The 20,941-nt window shown below is 47.7% G+C and overlaps 2 protein-coding genes across 4 annotated transcripts in view; one reads left to right on the top strand and one right to left on the bottom strand.

The window, feature by feature from the left end:
* LOC100707149 (carbonic anhydrase-related protein 10) overlaps positions 1 to 20,941 on the bottom strand; it is a 1,009,504-nt gene that overhangs the window by 942,743 nt on the left and 45,820 nt on the right. The window lies entirely within an intron of this gene.
* fasn (fatty acid synthase) overlaps positions 1 to 20,941 on the top strand; it is a 29,355-nt gene that overhangs the window by 2,100 nt on the left and 6,314 nt on the right. Inside the window, exons 2-34 of the mRNA XM_003454056.5 lie at positions 298 to 433; positions 1,102 to 1,254; positions 1,344 to 1,517; positions 1,985 to 2,185; positions 2,413 to 2,535; positions 2,645 to 2,760; positions 2,838 to 2,972; positions 3,344 to 3,803; positions 4,111 to 4,298; positions 4,970 to 5,159; positions 5,272 to 5,366; positions 5,628 to 5,762; positions 5,899 to 6,102; positions 6,662 to 6,777; positions 6,848 to 7,023; positions 7,110 to 7,301; positions 8,220 to 8,300; positions 8,703 to 8,885; positions 9,003 to 9,182; positions 9,368 to 9,571; positions 9,859 to 10,175; positions 10,252 to 10,653; positions 10,742 to 10,906; positions 11,078 to 11,196; positions 11,706 to 11,860; positions 12,365 to 12,568; positions 12,693 to 12,843; positions 13,436 to 13,614; positions 13,758 to 13,877; positions 18,534 to 18,656; positions 18,817 to 19,040; positions 19,161 to 19,362; positions 19,466 to 19,617. Of these exons, the coding sequence (XP_003454104.1) occupies positions 307 to 433; positions 1,102 to 1,254; positions 1,344 to 1,517; positions 1,985 to 2,185; positions 2,413 to 2,535; positions 2,645 to 2,760; positions 2,838 to 2,972; positions 3,344 to 3,803; positions 4,111 to 4,298; positions 4,970 to 5,159; positions 5,272 to 5,366; positions 5,628 to 5,762; positions 5,899 to 6,102; positions 6,662 to 6,777; positions 6,848 to 7,023; positions 7,110 to 7,301; positions 8,220 to 8,300; positions 8,703 to 8,885; positions 9,003 to 9,182; positions 9,368 to 9,571; positions 9,859 to 10,175; positions 10,252 to 10,653; positions 10,742 to 10,906; positions 11,078 to 11,196; positions 11,706 to 11,860; positions 12,365 to 12,568; positions 12,693 to 12,843; positions 13,436 to 13,614; positions 13,758 to 13,877; positions 18,534 to 18,656; positions 18,817 to 19,040; positions 19,161 to 19,362; positions 19,466 to 19,617 (5,946 nt within the window). The 5' untranslated portion in view covers positions 298 to 306. The remainder of the gene's footprint in view (positions 1 to 297; positions 434 to 1,101; positions 1,255 to 1,343; positions 1,518 to 1,984; positions 2,186 to 2,412; positions 2,536 to 2,644; positions 2,761 to 2,837; positions 2,973 to 3,343; positions 3,804 to 4,110; positions 4,299 to 4,969; positions 5,160 to 5,271; positions 5,367 to 5,627; positions 5,763 to 5,898; positions 6,103 to 6,661; positions 6,778 to 6,847; positions 7,024 to 7,109; positions 7,302 to 8,219; positions 8,301 to 8,702; positions 8,886 to 9,002; positions 9,183 to 9,367; positions 9,572 to 9,858; positions 10,176 to 10,251; positions 10,654 to 10,741; positions 10,907 to 11,077; positions 11,197 to 11,705; positions 11,861 to 12,364; positions 12,569 to 12,692; positions 12,844 to 13,435; positions 13,615 to 13,757; positions 13,878 to 18,533; positions 18,657 to 18,816; positions 19,041 to 19,160; positions 19,363 to 19,465; positions 19,618 to 20,941) is intronic.

Genomic DNA, 20,941 nt, shown 5'->3' with positions numbered 1-20,941 from the left:
GTGAGAAACAGCGTAGCTGCAGCTCTGCAGGTCGCAGTCACACGCAGCAGTGTTTTTATTGTGTCCACAAAGTTGCAAACATCAGTGTGATCAGAGAGGACACACACACACAGTAACACACTCACACACGGACCTGTTTTTTTTCTAGGTCACTGTCCTGTGCAGCATGGAGTGCTGTATTGTTGGGATGGTTGTTGCCATGGTTACATGAATAATGAGTCTGGCCCCAGCACCGACCACATTCATTGTCATTAAACTGCAGAATGCTTGTCACTGATTGGCCCTCTGTGTCTGCAGTAAATAAACATGGATGAGATCGTCATAGCTGGAATATCGGGCCGCCTGCCTGAGTCCAGTAACCTGGAGGAATTCTGGGAAAACCTCATCAATGGTGTGGATATGGTAACAGAGGATAACCGGCGATGGACACCAGGTAAAAACCTCCCTTCAGTTTCTATGTAACATACTTACTGAGCTGAGTTTCTCTTCAAAGACTGATACCCTCCTGCACTGTGCAGCAGCAGTGTTGTTGCCTCTGCAGGCTGGAGCTGAGTTTAGCTGCTTTGACATATTTGAAGGTAAAATAATGAATGTGAGTCATCAGGAACAGAGGACGGAGCAGATTTAACCAACAGCCCTTTCCCACCAGTTTGGTTTATTTACTTTAGTTGATTCATCTGATCACTGCCAGTCTCACTTCAGTTTATTCCACTTCCTGTTAAAAAGTAAAGTTCTGCCTTTCAGTGGTTTTTAATCATCATCATATGGATTTAACTTCATGGTTTCATTTTTCGTTATCCAAGTTTTACTGGTGATTCCTAACTGGTGTGATAATAAACCTGCGGTGTGCTTTTTGCCTGCTTCCTGTGAGCTGCACATGGGCAGTAATAAGCACTCAGATGTCCTCCGTCTGTCTCTGCTGGAAAAGAGAAACGTCCTTTTGAGGATTTTCCTCCCCTCTTTGGCTCAGTCTGGGCTCACAGCATCGTGTTTGGTGCTGTATTTGCTTCACGTGCTGGACCCTGGTGCTCAGTGTGAGGAGTGGCTGTGGACCATGTGTGGGGTCAGAGTCCTGCTGCTGTAACATTGTGCTGTTTGCAGGTCTGTACGGTCTTCCAAAGAGGAACGGGAAACTCAAAGACATCAGCCACTTCGACGCAGCCTTCTTTGGAGTCCATCCCAAACAGGCCAACAGCATGGACCCCCAGCTGCGCCTCATGCTGGAGATCGCCTATGAGGCTATTGTAGATGGAGGTGAGAGAGCAAACGACTTGTGAGCTGTGGTTTAGTTTGCAGTTGGGGGAAAGACGACATGTGAGTGAAAATAAAATGTTGTGCTGCAGGACTGAATCCAGCCACGCTGCGCGGCAGCAAAACAGGCGTGTACATCGGTGTGAGTGGCTCCGAGGCGGGCGAAGCATTCAGCAGAGATCCAGAGGAGCTCCTGGGCTACAGTATGACGGGCTGCCAGCGCGGCATGTTGGCCAATAGACTGTCCTACTTCTTCGACTTCAACGGTATGTGCACGCCACGTGGCTCAGCACGTGTGTATTTGCAGTGCTGTCAGCGTGATCCAGTGTGAAACACACTCAGGTTTAGGTGGACACTCTGCTGCAGCTCAGGATCACCTTTAATCTTAGAGTAGCAAAGGAGTCTGCAGATCAGTCAGGTGCAGTAGTGTTGGTGTTGTGTCGACAGGTAGAACGTAAACGTGCGGAGAGCATGCACGGTGCAGCAGCTGGACTTCTTTGAATGAACTTTCTGGGCTCTGATTTTATTTGTCCACTGAATTATTGCTGATATATTTTGTGTGGTTTTTAATCAGATCTGTTCTCACAAACATTTCTGAGGTCGTCTCAGCTGTTGCTCGCTCTGTGCTGTAGACTTGTGGTTTGCTCACCGTACCACAGCTCGGACGATCAGATCCCCGTGGGCAGCTCCGTATGTGGCGCCCGGCTCTAACCCTGCTGCCTTTGTTCTCCAGGCCCCAGCACTGCCATAGACACAGCGTGCTCCTCCAGCCTCCTGGCTCTAGAAAACGCCTTCCACGCCATCCGGCAGGGCCACTGTGACGCTGCTTTAGTTGGGGGAGTGAACCTGCTTCTCAAGCCAAACACTTCAGTGCAGTTCATGAAGCTGGGCATGCTCAGTCCAGAGGGGACCTGCAAGTCATTTGATGCTTCAGGTAAAACATCACGTGACATCACAGAGAGTTTCTGTTTAGGAGCGATGGGGAGGAGCTGCTCCTCCTCCGGCTGTTGCACATTTAATTTTTCTGTGTTACATTTACTTTGACATTTCTTGACTAACTCAATAACGTAGAACATTTAGTGTCTCACCTTTAACTCTCTTCAATGTGTGACATGCACACGAGCGTGCTGCAGGGTTAAAGCGTAATGTTTGTGTTGTCAGGAAATGGATACTGCCGCTCGGAGGCAGCAGTGGCAGTGCTGCTGACTAAACGACCGGTGGCTAAAAGAGTGTATGCCACAGTGATCAACGCAGGCAACAACACAGACGGATACAAAGAACAAGGTAAGGAGGTCCAGCGAAGCGCTGGAAGTACTCCAAGTAAAGAATCGGACATCATGGCCGATCGGAGAAATGGTTTCGTTTACCGGTTTTGTGTGACGTGCTCACGCAGGGGTGACGTTTCCTTCTGGTGAGATGCAGCAGAGGCTGGTTCGTTCACTCTACCAGGGGGCCAGCGTATCTCCAGAGCAGGTGGAGTACATCGAAGCCCACGGCACCGGGACAAAGGTCAGTGCACGCAGCTGTCAGAGGTGCTCTTACTAACCCAGATCCACCATCGTTTAACCTCTGCTCTGTCCACGCAGGTCGGTGATCCGCAGGAAGTGAATGGCATCGTCAGCGTTTTCTGCGAGTCAAAGCGAGAGCCTCTGCTGATTGGCTCCACCAAGTCCAACATGGGTCATCCAGAGCCGGCCTCTGGGCTGGCTGCCCTGGCAAAGGTTTGAAACCACAGCGTCGTCTTCTAATGTTCTCACTGAGAACGTCTGACGATGTAAACATACAATCAGCTGAGAGACAGTACACACAGATCATGAACACACTGTGTCCTGTATGCAGCCATCGCCGGGGTGGAGCCACACCCACCCAAACACACCTCCTCCACTCTTCCTTTAATGGCGTCTCAGGGAAATAAAAATGCTTCCAAATATTCTGAAGTGCTGCTTAGTAGAAAGCTGGAGCTGTGGCCTTTTTTATGAGCTGCAGCCACATTTCCGAGCTCTGCATTGGCCCTGTGCTAAACTGGAATCATTCATAATTATTTGCTTTTTGCATATTAAACCTGTGCTCATGTGTTTGATGCGACGTGCAGGTGCTGCTTTCTCTGGAGCGAGGAGTCTGGGCCCCCAACCTGCACTTCGTCGATCCTAACCCTGACATCCCCGCCCTCACCGACGGTCGGGTTCGAGTCATCGATCGGCCCGTTCCCGTACGAGGAGGCATCGTAGGGATCAACTCCTTTGGATTCGGAGGTTCCAACGTTCACGTCATCCTTCGTCCGGCAGAAAAAACGGCCACCTCAGCTTCACCCGGGAAGCTTCCCAGAATGCTTCAGGCCTGCGGGCGCACAGAGACGGCGGTGAGCTCCGTCCTGCAGAAGGGGAAGGAACACGCTGCGGACGACGCCTTCCTGTCTCTGCTGAATGAAGTGTCAGGAGCGCCCGCCGCCAGCATGCCCTACCGAGGCTTCGCTCTGATTGGCTCTCAGAGCGACGTCGTGGAAGTGCAGCAGGTGCCGGCCGCTGCCAGGCCTCTGTGGTACGTTTGTTCAGGTGAGTCGCAGTATGAGACGCTTCACATGATACAAAGATGTTTGGACAGATTTGGGGTGAACGATGAGATCGATGGAGGAACGAGAACGTAACAGGAATGAAGTTGAGTCACTGAGAGCACGCTGTAGGAAACGTGCCTCGAGACTCAATGTTGTTACTAAGCAACCATCAGCTGGGCTGGCAACATAAAAGTTTGTTTCCAGTTTGCTGCCATTTTATTTAAAAGGGTTTGAACACAGCTGTGATGCAGAGCTGCACGCACACACCTCATATACCAACGTGTTGCTACACGGTGTCTGTAATGCAGGTATGGGGACACAGTGGGCAGGTATGGGCCGCAGTCTCATGCAGCTGCCAGACTTCAGAGACTCCATTCTGCGGTCCGATGCGGCGCTGAAGGAGACGGGCCTGGTGGTGTCTCGTCTGCTCATGGAGGCTCAGGAGGACGCGTTTGAAGACACAGTTCACGCATTCGTTGGCCTGGCTGCAGTACAGGTACAGCACTGCAGCACTGTAACGATGCTGCCTCACAGACACCAATGTTAGAAAAGGGAAGCATTTCAACACTCGTTTGTTTTCAAAGCTTTGAGTCGAGCACACATCCATGTGTACGACTCAGAGTTTGTAGAAGAGGTCTAAACAGTCAGCACAAACATTTATTTATGACCCGACCAATCACTGTGCCCCTGCTTTAAATAATACCTGCGTGGAAACGTCTCACTCTGTGGAAACGAGTGTTTAGTCTGAGCTCTCACAGTGAGGAAGAATTATGGGGCGTTTTTTACCTCTCGGCTGGAAAAGGCTGAGAGGAGCTTCAAATCGATACCTTAGATGTACCTACTGATAATGTCAGATGAGTTTGAATCTCAGTGACCCCGACCTCAACATCAGGGGTCAGAGGTCAAGCTTCCTGAAAACCTTGTGAATGCATTGCTCAGTCGAGCCAAATTAAACCCGAGAGCATCAGAAAGAGCCTGCACCGATCTGTGGGCACAAGAAGAAGCATAAACATGCAGTGGCCTTCTACGGCTGCTGAGTTCACAGGTGGATAATGACTCAAACTGCCAGAGCAATCCGACGACTTCTCCGGGGAAAGAAACGGGACATTGTGTCAGTCGCCTGATGTCAGGTTCAGTCACCAGTGGTCGTGTTTTTCCTCCTTACAGATCGCTCAGATCGATCTGCTCACCAAGCTGGGTCTGCAGCCCGACGGCATCGTGGGGCACTCGGTGGGAGAGCTGGCCTGTGGCTATGCTGACCGGTCCCTGAGTCACAGCGAGGCCCTCCTGGCTGCGTACTGGAGAGGCCGCTGCATCAAGGAGGCCAGCCTTCCTCCAGGAGGCATGGCTGCAGTGGGTGAGAGCGCGTGTCTTCTTTTAACAGATGGTACTCAGTGTTGTGTTCAGGGCTCTGCTTCTGCAGGGTCAGATGCCATGTTTGAGCTTTGTGCTTCCTGTGTGTGTTGCAGGGCTGACCTGGGAGGAGTGCATCGCTCAGTGTCCTCAGGGAGTGGTTCCAGCCTGCCACAACGCTGAGGACACGGTCACCATCTCCGGCCCTCAGGTCACACGCTTTCCTGGTTTTTCACAATATAGCACTTCTCTACTTTATCTGAGCTTCATGTATTATATAACACATGTGATCACCGTGACGCTCTCACTTATTTATAGCCAAATACAGTGAACTCATTATTCCATCATTCCAGATGAGTGACAGCAGGTGACAGAATAATAGATCCCAGTGTGTTTTAAACTATGGAAGCGGTGTCCTGCTGTACAGCTGTGGTCCCAGATGTTTGAACATGTGCCACGTTTGACTCTTCAGGAAGCAGTCAGTGCCTTTGTGTCCGAGCTCAAACAACAAGGAGTGTTTGCAAAGGAAGTGCGCAGTGCCGGGGTGGCGTTTCACTCCTACTACATGGCCTCCATCGCTCCAGCCCTGCTCGCAGCTCTGAAGAAGGTACGTAGCGCCGCACGTCCCATCCATGCTTGGTCCTGTCAGCGTGCCAGGTGCCAACACTGGCAGCATCATTCACACTAAACCTGGTGCAGACTGCTGTGCTGAATATTAATGAGCTGCCATCCTGTCACTGCAGGTGATCAAAGAGCCAAAGAAGCGTTCGCCACGCTGGGTGAGCACCAGCATCCCTCAGTCTGAGTGGGACTCTGCTTTGGCTCTGCACAGCTCGGCTGAATATCACGTCAACAACCTCGTGAGCCCCGTGCTGTTCCAGGAGGGCCTGAGCCTGGTGCCTGAAAACGCCGTGGTGCTGGAAATAGCTCCGCATGCTCTGCTGCAGGTTTGCTACCAGTGCTGTTCACACATTTGGGGCTGCTACCTGTGTGTGTCTGTGTGTGTCTGTGTGCGCGTGTGTGTCTGTGTGCGTGTGTTAACCAGTCAGACTGTCTGCTGGCCCAGTCTGAGTCCAGCGGTTTCAGGGCCGCAGGCACCTGCCCTGATCCTGTCTGCACTCGCTGTGTTTGAGCTACAGTTTAAAAAAACCCAAATGAATCAAAACCATGGTCACACAGCAGCGTGTGTTCCTGTGTCGGCCTCCACACAGCGTTCAGCAGCCGTCGCTGTCTGAAGCTCATAAACACCGAGGAGAACTACATTCATTTTGCATCTTCTGAATTTTTAAGTTATATTAAAAATTCTATCATATATTTTTTTTTTTTTTTTTTTAAAGAAGCTTTTTTTCCACACACATGTGTCCAGATGTTACTGGGTGATGTGTTTTACAGGGACACTACCCTGAATAGGTGCGTGGCTCGGTGGCGTTACCATTGGAAACCACAGCTTTAAAGCGTTTCACTCGCTGCTGTGAATGAAATGTTGACACTGAGTTCTCCACACAGGCCATCCTGAAGCGCAGCCTGAAGCCCACGTGTTCAGTCGTCCCCCTGATGAAGAGAGGCCACACCAACAACCTCGAGTTTTTCCTCTCAAACGTCGGAAGAATTTTCATGAACGGGTGAGGAGAGCCTCCCTCGTTGGCTGTTTGACTGTGACAGCTGCTCACTCACACCACTCTCTAACTTTAGCATCAACGTGGACGCCAACGCCCTGTGCCCCGCTGTGACCTACCCTGTGCCGGTTGGCACTCCAATGATCTCGCCCTTGGTGCAGTGGGACCACGCCCAGACGTGGGATATCCCTAAAGCGGAACACTTCCTGTCGGGCTCAGGAGGCTCTGGTTCTGCGGCGGTGTATAACATTGGTAAGAAGTGCGCTCGCCAGCATTTCCATCGCAGTAAAAACGCCTTTTTCTGATTTGGTTTAACGTTGTGTCATTGACGTAAACAGACGTAAGCCCAGAGTCTGCAGACCACTATCTCATTGGACACAGCATCGATGGGCGTGTCCTCTACCCGGCGACTGGTTACCTGGTGCTGGCCTGGCGCACCTTGGTGAGGAGTCTAGGGGTTGTCATGGAAACGACGCCCGTAACCTTTGAGGATGTGACTATCCACAGGGCCACCATCCTGTCAAACGCCAGTAAGTATGGGAAGCGTGGCATGTTAATGGCTCGAACCACAATCACATGACCTCGTCGAGCAGGTGAGGTCATGCGATCGGCCCAGTGCCTATCCTGTCAGTCCCACTTTAACCAGTAAGAGATGATGTGGAGGCGGTGAGATTGTTACAGCTCTGTAAGGACTGCTGAGCGTCTTAGTTACTCCACACTGACGATTTCACACGTGGCGTTTAAATCTCTGAACTCACTGCGTGATTGGATTATGAAAATCCTCGACGCTCGTTATTGGGTGCCATGCTTCGTTTAACACGCCGGCGCTCTGCGGCGCTCTGCGGCGCTCTGCGGCGCTCTGCGGCGCGCTGCAGAGCGCCGGCGTGTTAAACCACGTCAAACGAGGCTTTTGTAAAATTTTTCAGATTGAAAGTGAAATAATATCAAATATTGGCATTAATATTTAAAAATCTTCCTTCCTTCCTTAATTCCTTGCTTCCTTCCTAACACCTTGTATTAAATTCAGAAACCTTCCAAGGAGACTGACATACATCTTTGTTTCGGTTGCATATCGATGTTATTCTAGTTGAATTTGACCTTTGAGATAATTTTAAAGATGTTTTCTTTAACAAATGTCCTTTACTGTGTCACATGACTATAATCCAAGGGTTAGACGTTGTACGCACCAGCAGCTCAGTCTGATTTTTCTTCTGAATAATTATTTTTCCTCGTTAATAAGACTAAAGTATTTCGATGACTTGATGGATTTACTGACAGATGACTTCATTACTAAAATAATCATCAGCAACATCTTTACATTTAATCAGTTTTTTGTGACTTTTATTGTGAAAAACCCTGTTTTTGATAAGTGCATTATTATTATTATTATTATTGTTATTATTATTGTTATTGTTGCAGTGGATGAAGCTGTTGACTGTTTGTCACAGGTGCGGTCCAGTTGGAGGTGCGTCTCATGCCCGCCACCAGCAGGTTTGAGGTTTCGGAGAACGGAAACCTGACTGTCAGCGGTACGTCTTTGCTGCCATCATGAGCACACACAGGCTGACCTGCTGATAAAGATCCCAAAGTTTACACATCATTTACATTTGTAGCTGAAAATCACACACACAACATTATATCCACAAACATATTGTTTATTATTTAGTGCAGCAGCGTTTAAACAGGTATGAGAACACAAACGTTTCCCGTGTCGCTCAGCTGCTGATTGGTTCAGCACAGGCCGGCTGTAGCTCAGGTCACATGACACCGAGCTGCATCCATCAGACTGAGGTGAAGCTCCTTGACCAGTGCAACAAAACCTCAGAGGTTACAGTTAGTTTTTCCAGCGACAGAGTAAAACTCGTCTGCAGACTTTTGACTCTCAGTATGAACACGTGAATATTCAGAATCGCTGCACAAATGGTTTTCAGGTAAGGTGAGCATTCTGGAGGAGTCGGCACTCGATTCATTCCACAGTGAGATCAGTCGGCAGGCTGCCGACAGGAGTGACGTCTCGATGAAGCTTAACGCACACGAGATCTACAAGGAGCTCAGACTGCGAGGTTACGACTATGGAAAAACCTTTCAGGGCATCTTGGAGTCAAACACGGCAGGTACGCCGCATCTGTGGCTTATTTGTCCTGCTGGGACATAAAAGGACATGATTCTAGTTATACTTGGATAAATGTTGGTAGGACTGTTTTTCTAATAATCTGATTGGCTGTTTCTAGGAGACTGTGGGAAGCTGGAATGGACAGGAAACTGGGTGACGTTTCTGGACACCATGTTGCAGATGATCGTCTTGGGGCTGCCGGGTGGAGGTTTGCGTTTGCCGACCAGAATCCGCTCCGTGTGCGTCCATCCGGCTGCACACCTGGAAAAAGTCAGCGAGTATGCTGAAGGAAAGCAAGGTGTGTTTTCCTCCGTCACTTCAGATCAGCAGCAGTGACTCCTCCTAATCGTTACTTTAGCACAGCGGTTTGTGGCTGTCATGTCAACATGATGCGACTGTTTTATGTGTAAAACACCAGCTGCTGTTCGCTCACAGTGTTTGGTCCCTTTCAGCTCGGTGTTTGACTCTGTTTGATTCCTGCAGCGGTTGATGTCCTCGTAAGCCATTACCTCGACAGCATCACTGCTGGTGGAGTCCAGATCTGTGGTCTGCACGCCACAGTAGCCCCTCGCCGGCAGCAGCTGCAGAGCCCGCCCACACTGGAGGAATTCCTGTTTGTTCCTTATGTGGAGACGGACTGCCTTACAGCCAATGGGAAGCTTGCAGAGCAGCTGAGGCTTTGCAAAGGTACAGACAATCTCTCCATCACAGGGCATGCAGGGCCCCGCATCACTTACATGCAGTAAATATATGAGTGATAAATGGATCAAAATAATGTTTGCATGTGTGATCTGATCTATACTGTGTGAGGAGATGGATATCATAGGATTGTCTGGTCGTTCACACCTTTCTCCCTGTATGTATTTAATAACTGTTACCTGTTAGACTTGTTTTTATCTCCTTGTGAGGAGACGACGAACATCAAACCAAACATCGTGCTAAAGTCCGTCTTCTTTCCTGTCCTCCTTGTCCAGCTTTGATCCACAGACTGCAGCAGAAGCTGGCCCCTCATGGTGTCAAGCTCTCCATCCCGGGGTTACAGGGAGGGTCTGATGCACCTCTTCCCAGCGGTGAGCCTTCTGAGCCCAGTCTGCTGCGGCTGCTAACCCTGCTCTGTGGCCTCGAGTTCAATGGGAACCTCCACTCTGAGCTGGAGCAGGTGGTGCAGAAGGAGCGGGTGTGCCTGCTTAAAGACGACCTGCTCCAGGGTCTGCTGGTCAACGACGCCCTGAGACATTGCCTTGACATCACGGTGGAAAACAGCACACCTGGCAGGATCAAAGTGTTGGAGGTAAGACTCACAAACAGCTGGATTTAGCTGGATTATGTCCACACACTCATCATTTTCACGTCTCGGACTCCTGCAGGCTCTCTCAGACGACGGCCAGCTCTTCTCTCGTGTCGTGTCCCTGCTCAACATCCAGCCCATGCTTCGTGTGGACTACACTGCGACTGCGGCCAGTCTGGACCTTCTGGCCCCCCACCAGGCTCCCCTGGAGGAGCTCGGTGTCGCTGCAGCTCAGTGGGATCCTCTGACCGGCCCAGCTGCTGGAGACATTGCTGTGTGGGCAGACCTGGTGCTGTGTAACCATGCATGGGGTCCAGTGAGGACAGAGCCCAGGCTGCTGGTAGCAAATCTGGCATCTGGAGCCAAAGAAAGTGGGTTTGTTCTCCTCCACACGCTGCTGAAGGGGGAGACTGTGGGGGAGACTGTGGCTTTCCTGTCCAGCACTGCTGAGAGCAGCAGCCAGCAGGGACTCCTCACACAGGTGTGTTTTAAACAGAACATTTTACACCGTGCTCTGCTCCTGTGACGTGCTGTCAGCTGAGTTTTGATTATTCTGATTTTGTTGGAAGGCTGAGTGGGAGGAAGTGCTCTCAGAGGCTTCTCTTAACCTGGTGGCTGTCAGGAAGTCTTTCTATGGCTCCGCCCTCTTTCTGTGTCGCCGTCAGTCTGTGAGCAAACAGCCGGTTTTCCTGCCTGTGGACAGCAAAGACTATCAGTGGGTGGAAACGCTCAAGGTCGGTCCCATGTCGTCTCTCTGTCTGTCATTGTCCCCAAACAGTCACAGCAGCCAAAGTGCTCGCTCATCGGGCTCGTCTGATTGGCTGGTTTCTCTGTGTTATCATGAAATATATATGAGAGAGAGCAGAGTTGTTTAAAAGTCTAACTGTGGGGACTCTGCTCTGCAGCAGGAAGTGATGTCAGAGTCCTCAGACCATCCAGTGTGGCTGACTGCTTCTCAGGCAGAGTGTGGGATTGTGGGAATGGTCAACTGTTTACGGCAAGAGCCTGGTGGCAACCGAATACGGTAAGCCGTCCTCAACAGCTCGTTGTTCTCACACTGCAGGTTTTATTTAGAAAGGATCACACCAAGACTTTCAGTCAGGATTTAGAGTCCATGTTAGCACATGCTAACAGCGCTGCTGGATCTTACTGATGATCACTAATGTGCCAAAGCACAGTTTTCTAATAGACTCAGCACGAGTGTAATCAGTGAGTCTTCCTCAGACGTTAACAACACTTCACTTGTACAGTGGAAACATAGTGGATACATTCTGTTAGATTTCTGTGTAAAGCCAAATGATAAAGATCAGTTGTTCCCACAGGCCTGACTCAGAGGCTTAAACCTCTGAGGACTCGTTCTCTACTTCCAGGTTCAGGCCAAGCTGGAGTCCGGCTCTGAAAATGAAAGTGTCAAAGCACGCTCAGTCTGCCCTGGTTCAACACTTTGGGTTCACTGTTGTATTATTCATGTGTTACAGCAGGACAAACGTGTCTTTATGCCTGTTTGTGTGTCTTCTCTCGTTTTGTCACCAGCTGTGTGTTTGTGTCCAATCTAAACGAGTCTTCAGCAGCACCAGACCTCCAGCAGGACCACCAGTCCATGCAGTCAGTACTGCAGAAGGATCTGGTCATGAACGTGTTCAGGGACGGATGCTGGGGCACCTTCAGACACCAGCTCATCACTCATGGTTTGACTCGCACTCATACGGTGTATTTAAGGAGGCGTAGGTGAACCTTTTAGAATGAGCTGCAGATGGTCACGTGTCAGTATCCAGTCATGTTTGGGTCCAGGTCACATGTCTCGGCCTGCGCTCTAAACGTGTGAAGGACGCACTTCCTATGAATGACATCACAAACGTAAAGAAAAATAATGACTTTGTTATTTACACGTCATTCTTACAGTTCTATTTCAAGACGCTGCAACATTCTGAGAGTTGAGATTCAGCTGCATTTTTTACAAAAATGAATCCGTAAAATCTGTATAACTGTAAAATTACATTAAACAGTCGTCACAGTCATAATGACTTTTAATTGTAGAGCTGTGCTCTCTCACAAAGCTCTGTAAGGCGCACCTGCTGCAGGTGTTTGAACCCAGCAGCGAGTTTGACAGTACTGCCTTGTTCCCTCTTAGTTCCCTCTTGGTTCCCTCTTAGTTCCCGCGCTCACTGAGGCTTTTCTGCGTGCTGTTTCAGATCTAAATGAAGCGCCGACTGAGGCCGCTTACGTCAACGTGCTGACACGAGGTGACCTGTCGTCTCTGCGCTGGATCGCGTCCCCACTTCGCCACTTTGTGAGCAGCAGCCCTGCTGTGCAGCTGTGCCACGTCTACTACAGCTCGCTCAACTTCAGAGATATCATGCTGGCTACTGGCAAGCTGCCGCCTGATGCCATCCCAGGTAGTGTGTCTGTACACACCAAGTAATGCCACACACTGTTGGGTCATAGTGTGTGATGCTGTTGTTGAACATTCAGAGCTGCAGTCACATGACAAACCTTTTCCATTCGTTATTTGTTGTAAAGGGGACCAGGCTTTAAAGCAGTGCATGCTGGGTATGGAGTTTTCTGGTCGCGACCCCAGCGGGCGTCGTGTGATGGGGCTGTTGCCTGCTAAAGGCCTGGCGACGGTCGTGGATGCTGACAGAAGGTTCCTTTGGGAGGTTCCCCACAGCTGGTCAGTGTGCGGTGAACTCTGAATGTTCTCAGCAGGTTTAACATGAACATTAAAATAAAATAAAAATGTTTACTCATCAGCAGCCTTCATAGAAGCTCACGTGATGCCAATAGTTACTAGTTTTACTGGCAGTCTGTTTCCACACATGAAGCTGTTTGTGCTGAAAGTCCTCAAACTAAACAGCGTGATTAGAAACATTGTATCAATTCAGCTCAGTTTAGTCCTGCAGATACAATATCAGCAGTGACGTCCTACACATCTGTAACACAAAGATCCTCTTTAGCTGAACCCTCACAGACACCTGCTGATATGGTGACAAAGGGGTCTGTGGGTGTGTGTTAGATAAAAGAATCACTGTATGAATGTGTGTGTGAATGAGCAGACAGGCATTGTGTAAGTACTTGATTATTAGGTGAGACAGTCTTCAGTGTCCAAGCCTGAAGGCGGAGTACTGACACAGGATTCATTTATTCATTAGTCTCATTCATGAAGCTGTGCTGCTGTGCCGTTTCTCCAGCATGCAGCACAGTTACATCCTGCTACATAAACCACACACGTGTGTGTGTGTGTGTGTGTGTGTGTGTGTCTGCAGGACACTGGAGCAAGCAGCTTCTGTGCCAGTGGTTTATGCCACAGCGTATTACTCCCTGGTAGTGCGTGGCAGATTACGCCCTGGAGAGACCGTGCTCATCCACTCTGGGTCAGGAGGCGTGGGCCAGGCTGCCATCGCCATAGCGCTCAGTAAGAAGTGCAGAGTGTTCACTACAGTCGGTGAGTATGTAACACTCGCACACAGACTCACAGTAACAACATCAAACTCTTATTATAGATTCTTTTAAAGCCTTTGCTAAGAACCTGTAATTATATCTCATGTCTTTTTACCCTAACTTTGGGGGGCGGGGCCTTTTGTCTAGGCTCAATGGAGAAGCGGACGTACCTGCAGAAGAGATTCCCTCAGCTATCAGCAGAGGCTTTCGCCAACTCCAGAGATACTTCCTTCGAACGGCACATTCTGCTCCACACACAAGGCAAAGGTAGCTGCTGTCAGTGCTTCAGGGGACGGATTGACATGACATCAAGTATCTTGGATTAGCAGTCAGCAATCATTCCCTGTGCTCTGCTGCAGGGATGGAAGACCATTCTTCCAAACAATATTCCCTGAGTATTAATATACATTAGTATAAATGGCACTTACAGGTTACTCCAGCCTTTGAACACAGTCGTATTCCAAGAGCAGAGGGGGCTGCTGTGAGTGGCTGATGAAAGCTGGGCCTGCAAAGCTGCTTGGGGCCCTGGCTTGAGTAGGCAGGCGAGATATTTGAAGGCCAGAGGCAGTGCCCTCACCCGTCGGCTCCATCCAGGCTCTGCAGGATCAGAGACTGGACTGTTTGAACAGAGAGCTGGTCCAGACTTCCTGTGTTCAATTCAATTCAATTTTATTTATATAGCGCCAAATCACAACAAAAGTCGCCTCAAGGCGCTTTATAGATACAGAGAAAAACCCAACAATCATATGACCCCCTATGAGCAAGCACTTTGGCGACAGTGGGAAGGAAAAACTCCCTTTTAACAGGAAGAAACCTCCGGCAGAACCAGGCTCAGGGAGGGGCGGGGCCATCTGCTGCGACCGGTTGGGGTGAGAGAAGGAAGACAGGATAAAGACATGCTGTGGAAGAGAGACAGAGATTAATAACAGATATGATTCGATGCAGAGAGGTCTATTAACACATAGTGAGTGAGAAAGGTGACTGGAAAGGAAACACCCAGTGCATCATGGGAATCCCCCGGCAGCCTACGTCTATTGCAGCATAACTAAGGGAGGATTCAGGGTCACCTGGTCCAGCCCTAACTATATGCTTTAGCAAAAAGGAAAGTTTGAAGCCTAATCTTGAAAGTAGAGATAGTGTCTGTCTCCTGAATCCAAACTGGAAGCTGGTTCCACAGAAGAGGGGCCTGAAAACTGAAGGCTCTCCCTCCCATTCTACTTTTAAATACTCTAGGAACAACAAGTAAGCCTGCAGTGTGAGAGCGAAGTGCTCTAATAGGGTGATATGGTACTACAAGGTCATTAAGATAAGATGGGGCCTGATTATTTAAGACCTTGTATGTGAGGAGCAGGATTTTGAATTCTGGATTTAACAGGAAGCCAATGAAGGGAAGCCAAAACAGGAGAAATCTGCTCTCTCTTTCTAGTCCCTGTCAGTACTCTTGCTGCAGCATTTTGGATTAACTGAAGGCTTTTCAGGGAGGTTTTAGGACATCCTGATAATAGTGAATTACAGTAGTCCAGCCTGGAAGTAATAAATGCATGAACTAGTTTTTCAGCATCACTCTGAGACAGGATATTTCTAACTTTAGAGATGTTGCACAAATGGAAGAAAGCAGTCTTACATATTTGTTTAATATGTGCGTTGAAGGACATGTCCTGGTCAAAAATGACTCCAAGGTTCCTCACAGTGTTACTGGAGGCCAAGGTAATGCCATCCAGAGTAAGAATCTGCTTAGATACCATATTTCTAAGATTTTCAGGGCCGAGTACAATAATCTCAGTTTGATCTGAATTAAGAAGCAGAAAGTTAGCGGCCATCCAGGTCTTTATGTCTTTAAGACATTCCTGCAGTTTAACTAATTGGTGTGTGTTACCTGGCTTCATGGATAGATAGAGCTGCGTGTCATCTGCATAGCAGTGAAAATGTATGCTATGTCTTCTAATGATGCTGCCTAAGGGAAGCATGTATAATGTAAACAGAATTGGTCCTAGCACTGAACCCTGTGGAACACCATAATTGACCTCAGTGTGTGAAGAGGACTCTCCATTTACATGCACAAATTGGAGTCTATTAGATAGATATGATACAAACCACTGCAGTGCAGTACCTGTAATACCTACAGCATGTTCTAATCGCTCTAATAGGATATTATGGTCAACAGTATCGAACGCTGCACTAAGGTCTAGCAGAACAAGCACAGAGATGAGTCCACTGTCAGAGGCCATAAGAAGATCATTTGTAACCTTCACTAAAGCTGTTTCTGTGCTGTGATGAGCTCTGAAACCTGACTGAAACTCTTCAAATAAGCCATTCCTCTGCAGACTGTCTTTTAGACCCCAGAGGGTCTAAAAGACACGTTGATGGTTTGGAGGAAGTAATTATTGAAGTTAACTCAGAAAGATCAATTGGAGAAAAAGAGTCTAACTTAACATCAATGGTACTAAGAGTAGCTGTAGATAATATTACATCTGTGGGATGATTATTGGTAATTTTTTCTCTAATGATAAAAATTTTATTTGTGAAGAAGTTCATGAAGTCATTACTAGTTAACGTTAAAGGGATGGTTGGCTCAGTAGAGCTCTGACTGTTTGTCAGCCTGGCTACAGTGCTGAAGAGAAACCTGGGGTTGTTCTTATTTTCTTCAATCAGTGACGAATAGTAAGATGTTCTGGCTTTGCGGAGGGCTTTCTTATAAAGCAGCAAACTATTTCTCCAGGCTAAATGATGATCCTCTAAATTTGTGACACGCCATTTCCTCTCCAGCTTACGAGTTATCTGCTTTAGGCTACGTGTTTGAGAATTATACCACGGAGTCAGGTACTTCTGATTTGAGACTTTAGTTTTCACAGGAGCTACAGTATCCAGAGTCGTACGTAGTGAGGAGGTAAAATTATTAACAAGATAATCGACCTCTGTTGGAGTAGCGTTCAGATAGCTGCTCTGCTCTATGTTGGTACAGGGCATTGAAGATGATAACAGTGGGTGGATTATATTCTTAAATTTAGTTACAGCACTTTCAGAAAGACATCTACTGTGATAAAGTCTACTCTCCACTGCTGTGTAATCAATTATTGTAAATGTAAATGTTATCAGGAAATGATCAGACAGCAGAGGGTTTTCAGGAAACACTGTTAAATGTTCAGTTTCTATGCCATATGTTAAAACAAGATCTAGAGTGTGATTAAAGTGGTGGGTGGGTTCTTTTACATTTTGAGAGAAGCCAATTGAGTCTAATAACAGATTAAATGCCATGTTGAGCCTGTCATTTTTAGCATCTACATGGATGTTAAAATCACCCACAATAATTATTTTATCTGAGCTGAGCACTAAATCAGATAAAAAGTCTGAGAAATCAGAGAGAAACTCTGTGTAAGGCCCAGGTGGACGATAGATGATAACAAGTAAGACTGGTTTCTGAGTTTTACAGCTGGGGTGGACGAGGCTAAGCATCAGGCTTTCAAATGAATTAAAAGTCTGTCTTGGTCTTTGGTTAATTAATAGACTGGTGTGAAAAATTGCTGCCACACCGCCCCCTCGGCCTGTGCTTCGAGGTTTCTGGTAGTTAGAATGACTCGGGGGTGTTGATTCATTTAAACTAACATACTCATCCTGCTGCAACCAGGTTTCTGTAAGGCAGAGTAAATCGATTTGCTGATCAATTATTAAGTCATGTACTAACAGAGACTTGGAGGAGAGAGACCTAATATTTAATAATCCACATTTCACTGTTTTACTCTTTGGTTCAGATGTGGATACTGTATTGTTCTTTCTTTGTGATTTTTTTATGTTTAAGTTGTTTGTTGCTGGTTTTTAGTTTGTTTTTTGTCTGTTTGGGAGCTGACACAGTCTCAATGGAGATGGGTTTTTGGGGGGGTAGCAGGAGGAGAGAAGCTGCAGAGAGGCATGTAAGACTGCAACTCTGCTTCCTGGTCCCAACTCTGGATAGTCATATTTTGGGGGGTTTAATAAATTTGTCCATATTTCTAGAAATGAGAGCGGCTCCATCCAAAGTGGGATGGATGCCGTCTCTCCTAACAAGACCAGGTTTCCTCCAGAAGGTTTGCCAATTATCTATGAAGCCCACATCGTTTCTGGGACACCACTCAGACAGCCAGCAATTTAAGGAGAACATGCGGCTAAACATGTCACTCCTGGTCTGATTGGGGAGGGGACCAGAGTAAACTACAGAGTCCCACATTGTTTTGGCAAAGTTACACACCGATTCAATATTGATTTTAGTGACCTCCGATTGGCGTAACCGGGTGTCATTACTGCCGACGTGAATTATGATCTTACTGTATTTACGTTTACCCTTAGCCAGCAGTTTTAAATTTCCTTCAATGTCGCCTGCTCTGGCCCCTGGAAGACAATTGACTATGGTTGCCGGTGTCTCTAGCTTCACATGTCTGAGAACAGAATCACCAATTACCAGAGTTTGACCCCCGGCGGGTGTGTCACCAAGTGGGGAAAAACGGCTGTGTTGGGGTCCTGGATCCAGAGACAGACATTAAGTCCAGGATTTCTCGTCTTTCTTTTAATTGTAATTTTCCCCGTCAGGTCACGGTGCTGCTGCTCAGGAGCTCTCACTTTAAACTTATTATTGGTGAAATCTGCATCCTGCACCTGTGCCAGTGTGTTTCCTCCCAGTGCTGCCCGTCACTTTCAGCATCGATGACTGTGTGTGCGCTTCTGTGTGAGCACTGGTGCTGTTTTAAAAGCCAGTGTGTACTGTACTGTAGACACTTTGTTCCATGTTGAGGAACCCTAGAATGTCCTGGAACAAGACTTATGCACACAAGCTTTAGCAGGTTTTTGGGTTTAACAAGTAACAGTTGTGTGCACTGAAAAATCACCACTCTGTTATACTTCCATATTATACACTGTCTGTATGCGATGTCGTGTTTGCTGTGTGTGTTTCAGGGGTGGATGTGGTGCTGAATTCTCTGGCTGAGGAGAAGCTGCAGGCCAGTGTTCGGTGCCTCGCTCGACACGGACGATTCCTGGAGATCGGCAAATATGACCTTTCCAACAACACTCCTCTGGGTCAGTAGATTTGGTGTTTATTGACAACAGGATAGATAAATATATTTACATGTTTTATTAGTTTTTTTAAAGGTTCCTGTAGGTGTTAACCAGAGTTTTGTTGTCATAAATGATTCTTGAAGCCTTGACAAACGCTGTCACGTTGCTGTGATTCCTTCAGGCATGGCGTTATTCCTTAAGAATGTGGCTTTCCATGGTATCCTGCTGGATGCTCTCTTTGAAGAGGGCAACCAAGAGTGGGAGGAGGTGTCCCAGTGTCTGCAGGAGGGCATTGTGGGAGGAGTAGTTCAGCCTCTGAGAACCACAGTGTTCGATAAGGACCAAGTGGAGCAAGCATTCCGATACATGGCTCAGGGCAAGCACATCGGCAAGGTCCTGGTTCAGGTGAGTGAAGTGTTTGTACTGGACCTGCTCATTCCTAAATGCATGTGGTTGGTATATTACTGTGACTGCAGAGTGGTTGGACTGGTGCTTACCTTCTGACCAGCTTTTCTTTTCTCACAGGTCCGTTGTGAGGAACAGGGAGCAGCTGTACAGGCTGCTTCCCCTCTGTCGCTGCCAGCTATCTGTCGCACCTTCTGCCACTCGTCCCACTCCTACATTATAACTGGGGGGCTCGGGGGGTTTGGTTTGGAGCTTGCTCAGTGGCTGATGGAGAGGGGAGCCCGCAAACTGGTGCTGACTTCTAGATCAGGCGTGAGAAACGGTAAGGCACGATGACATGGTGCTTCTTACTGATGTACACAGCCAAGTCCTGCATCAGTGCTGATGTGACTCATCTTACAGCTTCACTGTTGAACTGTCTTCAGGTTACCAGGCGAAGCGGGTGCATGAATGGCAGAATCAGGGTGTGGAGGTGTTTGTGTCCACCAGTGATGTCGGCACACTGAAAGGAACAGAGCAACTGATTGCTGAGGCCCATGCCATGGGTCCAGTGGGTGGTGTCTTTCACCTAGCCATGGTCAGCTTCCCTTTAGTTATTTATATGTGTCACCTTAGAAAAATCATCTTTTCACAGGTTTTATGGTCCTTCCTAAATTTGGACTACATATATGTGGTTGGTGCAGTCTTTGGCTGCTGTAGCTGTCACTGAGCTGAGCCCTCCATATTTTTGCTCTTCAGTGTCACTAACTAACCGTGGGTGGGGGGGTAACTTCCCCTCCCAGAAACAAGCTGTGGATGTGTTAGAGGCAGCAGTGACTTTTTAGAGCGAGTTTCTACCAGTGCGAATACCTAACAGTACTTTTATTTTGAAACAATTCAATTCAATTTCAATTCAATTTTATTTATATAGCGCCAAATCACAACAAAAGTCGCCTCAAGGCGCTTTATATTGTACAGTAGATAGCACAATAATAAATACAGAGAAAAACCCAACAATCATATGACCCCCTATGAGCAAGCACTTTGGCGACAGTGGGAAGGAAAAACTCCCTTTTAACAGGAAGAAACCTCCGGCAGAACCAGGCTCAGGGAGGGGCGGCCATCTGCTGCGACCGGTTGGGGTGAAAGAAGAAAAACAGGATAAAGACATGCTGTGGAAGAGAGACAGAGATTAATAACAGATATGATTCGATGCAGAGAGGTCTATTAACACATAGTGAGTGAGAAAGGTGACTGGAAGGGAAAAACTCAATGCATCATGGGAATCCCCGGCAGCCTACGTCTATTGCAGCATAACTAAGGGAGGATTCAGGGTCACCTGGTCCAGCCCTAACTATATGCTTTAGCAAAAAGGAAAGTTTGAAGCCTAATCTTGAAAGTAGAGATAGTGTCTGTCTCCCGAATCCAAACTGGAAGTTGGTTCCACAGAAGAGGGGCCTGAAAACTGAAGGCTCTGCCTCCCATTCTACTTTTAAATACTCTAGGAACAACAAGTAGGCCTGCAGTGCAAGAGCGAAGTGCTCTAATAGGGTGATATGGTACTACAAGGTCATTAAGATAAGATGGGGCCTGATTATTTAAGACCTTGTATGTGAGGAGCAGGATTTTGAATTCAATTCTGGATTTAACAGGAAGCCAATGAAGGGAAGCCAAAACAGGAGAAATACATACATAAACAATACATTCAGAATTTTATTTTCTAAAGTAACTTCTCAGTCAAGACGGTTTGTTTACATTTACGACGTCGTCCACCTTCCAGCAGCCACCTCACTCGCTGTCTGACAGTCTAATGCTGACGTTGCTGTCAGTGTTTGGATACTGCATTATTACTGCAATATTACTACATTATTACTGCATTATTACTACATACTAGAATGATGGTCAGATCCCTTTGTTGGACT

The sequence above is a fragment of the Oreochromis niloticus genome, linkage group LG8, assembly GCF_001858045.2.
Source record: "Oreochromis niloticus isolate F11D_XX linkage group LG8, O_niloticus_UMD_NMBU, whole genome shotgun sequence".
Classification (NCBI taxonomy): domain Eukaryota; kingdom Metazoa; phylum Chordata; class Actinopteri; order Cichliformes; family Cichlidae; genus Oreochromis; species Oreochromis niloticus.
The sequence above is the reverse complement of the archived record's forward strand: the minus strand, read 5'-3'. Positions and strand labels throughout refer to the sequence as shown.